Source organism: Egretta garzetta, unplaced genomic scaffold (assembly GCF_000687185.1).
Source record: "Egretta garzetta isolate BGI_Z169 unplaced genomic scaffold, ASM68718v1 scaffold154, whole genome shotgun sequence".
Classification (NCBI taxonomy): Eukaryota; Metazoa; Chordata; class Aves; order Pelecaniformes; family Ardeidae; genus Egretta; species Egretta garzetta.
The window spans coordinates 6789972-6794581 of record NW_009259600.1 but is presented as its reverse complement, the minus strand read 5'-3'; the positions used below and the strand labels follow the sequence as shown (position 1 = coordinate 6794581).

Below are 4610 nucleotides of genomic sequence, written 5' to 3'. Positions count from 1 at the left end.
TGGCTTGGCGACTACATCGGCCAATTCCCTCAGGACTCTGGCATGCATCTCATCAGGTCCCATGGACTTATGTGCGTGAAGTGTTCCCATGCCTCAAGCATGCTGTGCACCACGCCTTCCTTCTCCTTCATGGTTCAGTCCCAACCAGATGAACGTCCCATGACACACCAGGACCACAAGTTTGCCACAACACTGTCTAAGCTGAAGCTTTAACAGTGTGTCATAGAAAATATGGTCTGGCTGAAGAAGCCAGCTCAGAGTTTTAATATGTCACCATATGCAAAACTGAGAATGAGAATCTGCCGAAGATTGTGTGTCCTGTTCTGTTCGCTTGTAATTTGAAGCAATGCACTTATTGCATTGTTCATCTTAATAACCTTACTCTCTGGAATTGCTTTTGGCTAGATCAATTTTGGGAGGATGGGGAGAAATGGGAATGAATTCTTGTTATTATGAGCTCTAAGAGGAAGTAATAGAAAATGCTGAGCAAGAAAAAATTGACAGAAGAGAAAGTATATATCATATTGTACTAACAGGCAAGCATCCCTTTGAAATAATTTTATTTTGGAAGTATCAAAGGGTTATATACATTTTGAAAATGTTTTAAGCATGATCTTGCAAGCTGTAAAACTGAACAGCTTTCCTGTCCCTGCACAGCATCACATGGGTCACACACTCCAGCGGTGGAATCTCCAGCCTTAGAAGTGTTCACAACAGGACTCTGAGAAATCTGATCTGACTCTGAAGCTGGCCCTGTTTTGAGCATGAGGTAGGTCTAGATGGCCTCTGGACGTCCCTTCCAAGCTAACTACTCTGTGATTCTGTATGACACTGCCGATCCTGCTAGAAGAACCTTGAGATTTTGGCAACATGTTATTAATTCATGTGAACACAGCCATGCTTTTTTAAAAGGTGAGCTCCTCATATACTCAGCTAAAGAAAGGTAGGCATTTCTTACGTCAGTGTCACAGTGGCATTTTGACTATAAAAGTGGTGCTTCACAAATGTCAGCACTGTGAGTTTCCAATTTTAAGCTTCCCGTCTTCTCCACTGTGTTGGTTTGGCTGGGACAGAGTTAATTTTCTTCACAGTAGCTGGTATGGGGCTGTGGTTTGGATTTGTGCTGGGAACAGGGTTGATAGCTCAGGGATGTTTTCCTTACTGCTGAGCAGGGCTTACACAGAGTCAAGGCCTTTTCTGCTCCTCACCCCACCCCACCAGCGAGGAGGCTGGGGGGGCACAAGAAGCTGGGAGGGGGCACAGCCAGGACAGCTGACCCCAACTGACCCAAGGGATATCCCACACCGTATGACATCATGCTCAGCATGTAAAGCTGGGGGAAGAAGAAGGAAGGGGGGGACATTCAGAGTGATGGCGTTTGTCTTCCCAAGTCACCGTTACGCGTGATGGAGCCCTGCTTTCCTGGTGGTGGTTGAACCCCTGCCTGCACATGGGGAGCGGTGATCTAATTCCTTGCTTTGCTTTGCTTGTGTGTGTGGCTTTTGCTTTCCCTGTTAAACTGTCTTTACCTCAACCCAGGAGTTTTCTTCCTTTTACTGTTCTGATTCTGATTCTCTCCCCCATCCCACCTGGTGGAAGTGAGCGAGCAGCTATGAGGTGCTTAGTTGCCAGCTGGGGTTAAACCACGACATCCACATATATAAATGGAGAAATGAAAATCCCTCTTCTTGTATTTACTATTCTCTAGACTATGAATACCCTTTGGAAAGTGCAGAGAACTGTCTGGTTCCATCCAACATACGTCTATAAAGGTAATGGCCCTTTTGGAAAATGAATATGCCAGGAAAGAACCGATGGCTCATTGGATGTATGTCTGCTCCTGCAGCTGCTGAAGATGAAAGGAAATTTTTCAATACTAAGCTAAGAAATATAAAGTACTGATAAGTACTTACTTGCTGAAAGACGCTGAGTTGAATCTTTAGATCCGGTACTTCTTGGAGATGTTTATTCACAGAAATAATTAACCAATAAAACAAATAATCTACTGCAGCAAACAGAAGCCAGATGCAAAGATGAATAATTACAGGAAGAAAAAAATACTGCATGTTTTTTCTGTCCTTCCTTGTGAGGCAGAAAGATGGGATTGTCACATAATCTTTTCTTTCTTTTCTGTTAAGTGGCAGAAGGCAGGGTTTTTGCTGTTGCTTTTGGTGCTCATCAAATGCAATGAACTCTTTAGTGATGTAGGTATTCTTAAATTTGGCACTGTGAGAGCCCAAAAATTTTTTGATAAAGAGGCCAGTTCCAAAAGAAGCTAGAAAAATCCCCACTACAGGCAACACTTTCTGGCCTATATAGGGCAGTATAGTCAGCATAAAAGATATCTGGTTAGCAACTCTCTGGATTTCTTGCTTTGTGCTATTTAGCTCTTGTTTCAACGCATCATCTGAAATTGAATAAGATGGTGTGAATTCATGCCTTAGGAACACTATATATTTTGATAGTTCAGTGGAACGCTTGACCGCCTCGTAAATCCATTTTACTGCCTCAATGTAATATTTTATCAGGGCAAATTGCTCATACTCCAAATGACAGGTTATACTGTCTGCCAGAACCTTTAGGTTGTGAAAAATATTCTGGATGTTGCCGGCCACCACGATGCCTGTGCCAGCAGTAATAAGAGCACTCCTGCCATTTCGCAGTCCGCAAGAAAGAAGGAATAGGACACTAAAACAGCGCAGGTGCTTGAAACAGGAGAGCGCGATAGAAAGCAAGATCCAGATGAATCCAGAAAACAATAAGGGACCCAAAGGGTGTTGTGCCAGGGAGAAGCGCATGCCAAGAAATAAGAGAAAGCTTGAGAGGAAGCCAACTGCAGAGCAAACTGCAAAAAGCTGCATCAGATACTTCCAGCCAGGCTTCCTTTCGGATATAAAAATTCCCCAGGCATTCTGGGCTATTGAGACAAATGTTCGCATTTTCTTCTGATTGTTGCTGACACTGCGATAGCTCAAACTAAAAGGAAAGGAAAACAAAAATACTGCTAGTTACAGGGTCACTCTATTGACAATGATGTGCTTTTAACTGGCTGATCGATAGTACTTCACATTGCAAAAAAATGCAGGTCTGACTCACACACGGGCTGAAATGCTGTGCATGAGACTCAGAATCTGCATCCCCAATATCACATATATGAGCAGGGAAGAGATGACTCTAAAAGGTATCTGTCTTCTTTTCAAAGTATTTTTGGCCTTTTAATTTTTGTACACCTTGATTTCTCATTTGCTATATAGGCACAGCGGTTCGTGTGTACATGTATGTGTTCGTGCATGTACGAGGAGAGAATGAGATGGACGCAAAGACTCCCATAGCAGCCAGTGCTTCCCTGCAGACACCAGCTTTGCCTTGCAGGGGCACCGGGAAGGGAAGGAGGGGAGCGTGGAAACTTCCCACTGGTACCCCAATGCAGGGGAGCATGGCTCCACCTGCGGGGAGCAGCCAGAGCAGCTTCCAGGGAGGGAGGAATGGGTGGAAGAGCATGTGCATGCTGCCCAGGGATGGGGAATGAAGCTCTCCTTTTTCAGCTGGAGGTAGGTCAGTACAGAGGGAAGTGAGCCTGTCTCAGAGGCATCATTCCTCCTTTGGGTCTATCCCAGGATAGCACAGCTACAAATTGGCCCATATACATTTTTAACCCTAATTGCTTGTACTTGTCACCATCTCTCCTGCCTACCAGCATGCCTGTACTGTAAATTACAGAGTAGTCCTGCGAGATTCAGTTCAGTTTGATGGGAGACAGTCCAGTGCTCACATCTTTCCTTCTTCTTTTACAAGATAATATTTATAGCACAATTTGTCCAAAGATGCAAGATCAATTTATATGCATATTAGCCTTTTAACACCCTAGAACAAATGAGATACTAATTAAATAAAATAAACTGTTGCAATTTTATCATATAATAGGGAACAGTTGTCTTCACAAATACATTCTGAAGATATTACTTTGTCTTTTGTGCTTGAACACAGCAGGTAGCCAGGAACTAAACTATTATTTTGTACACATACTGTATTTTACTGGCCTTTGACTTTATGAATTCTGCTAGCATTCGCTGCATCATTTTGCCCTTCCACTCATTGTAATTCATAGAATCATAGAATGTTTTGGGTTGGAAGGGACCTTTAGAGGGCATCTAGTCCAACTCCCCTGCAGTGAGCAGCAACACTACTAACTAGATCAGGTTGCTCAGAGCCCCATCCCACCTGGCCTTGAATGTTTCCAGGGATGGAGCCTCCACCACCTCTCTGGGCAACCTGTTCCAGTGCTTCACCGCCCTCACTGTAAAAAGTTTCTTCCTTATATCCAGTCCAAATCTACCCTGGTTTAGTTTAAAACCATTACCCCTTGTCCTGTCACAGCTGGCCCTACTAAAAAGATTGTCCCCATCTTTCCTATAGGCCCCCTTTAGGTACTGAAAGGCCGCAATCAGGTCTCCCCGCAGACTCCTTTTCTCCAGGCTGAACAAGCCCAACTTTCTCAGCCTGTCCTCATAGGAGAGGTGCTCCAGCCCTCGGATCATTTTTGTGGCCCTCCTCTGGACCTGCTCCAACACTTCCATGTCCTTCTTGTGCTGAGGGCTCCAGAGCTGGAC

The 4610-nt window shown here is 44.3% G+C and overlaps 1 protein-coding gene across 2 annotated transcripts in view; it reads right to left on the bottom strand.

Moving 5' to 3' along the window:
- The window catches only part of LOC104125891 (dendrocyte expressed seven transmembrane protein), a 15724-nt gene that overhangs the window by 6211 nt on the left and 4903 nt on the right, over window positions 1–4610 (bottom strand). For both annotated transcript variants that reach the window (XM_035893894.1, XM_009638383.2), the window contains exon 2: window positions 1914–2976. In XM_035893894.1, coding sequence (XP_035749787.1) covers window positions 1914–2939 — 1026 coding nt within the window. In that variant the 5' untranslated portion in view covers window positions 2940–2976. The remainder of the gene's footprint in view (window positions 1–1913; window positions 2977–4610) is intronic.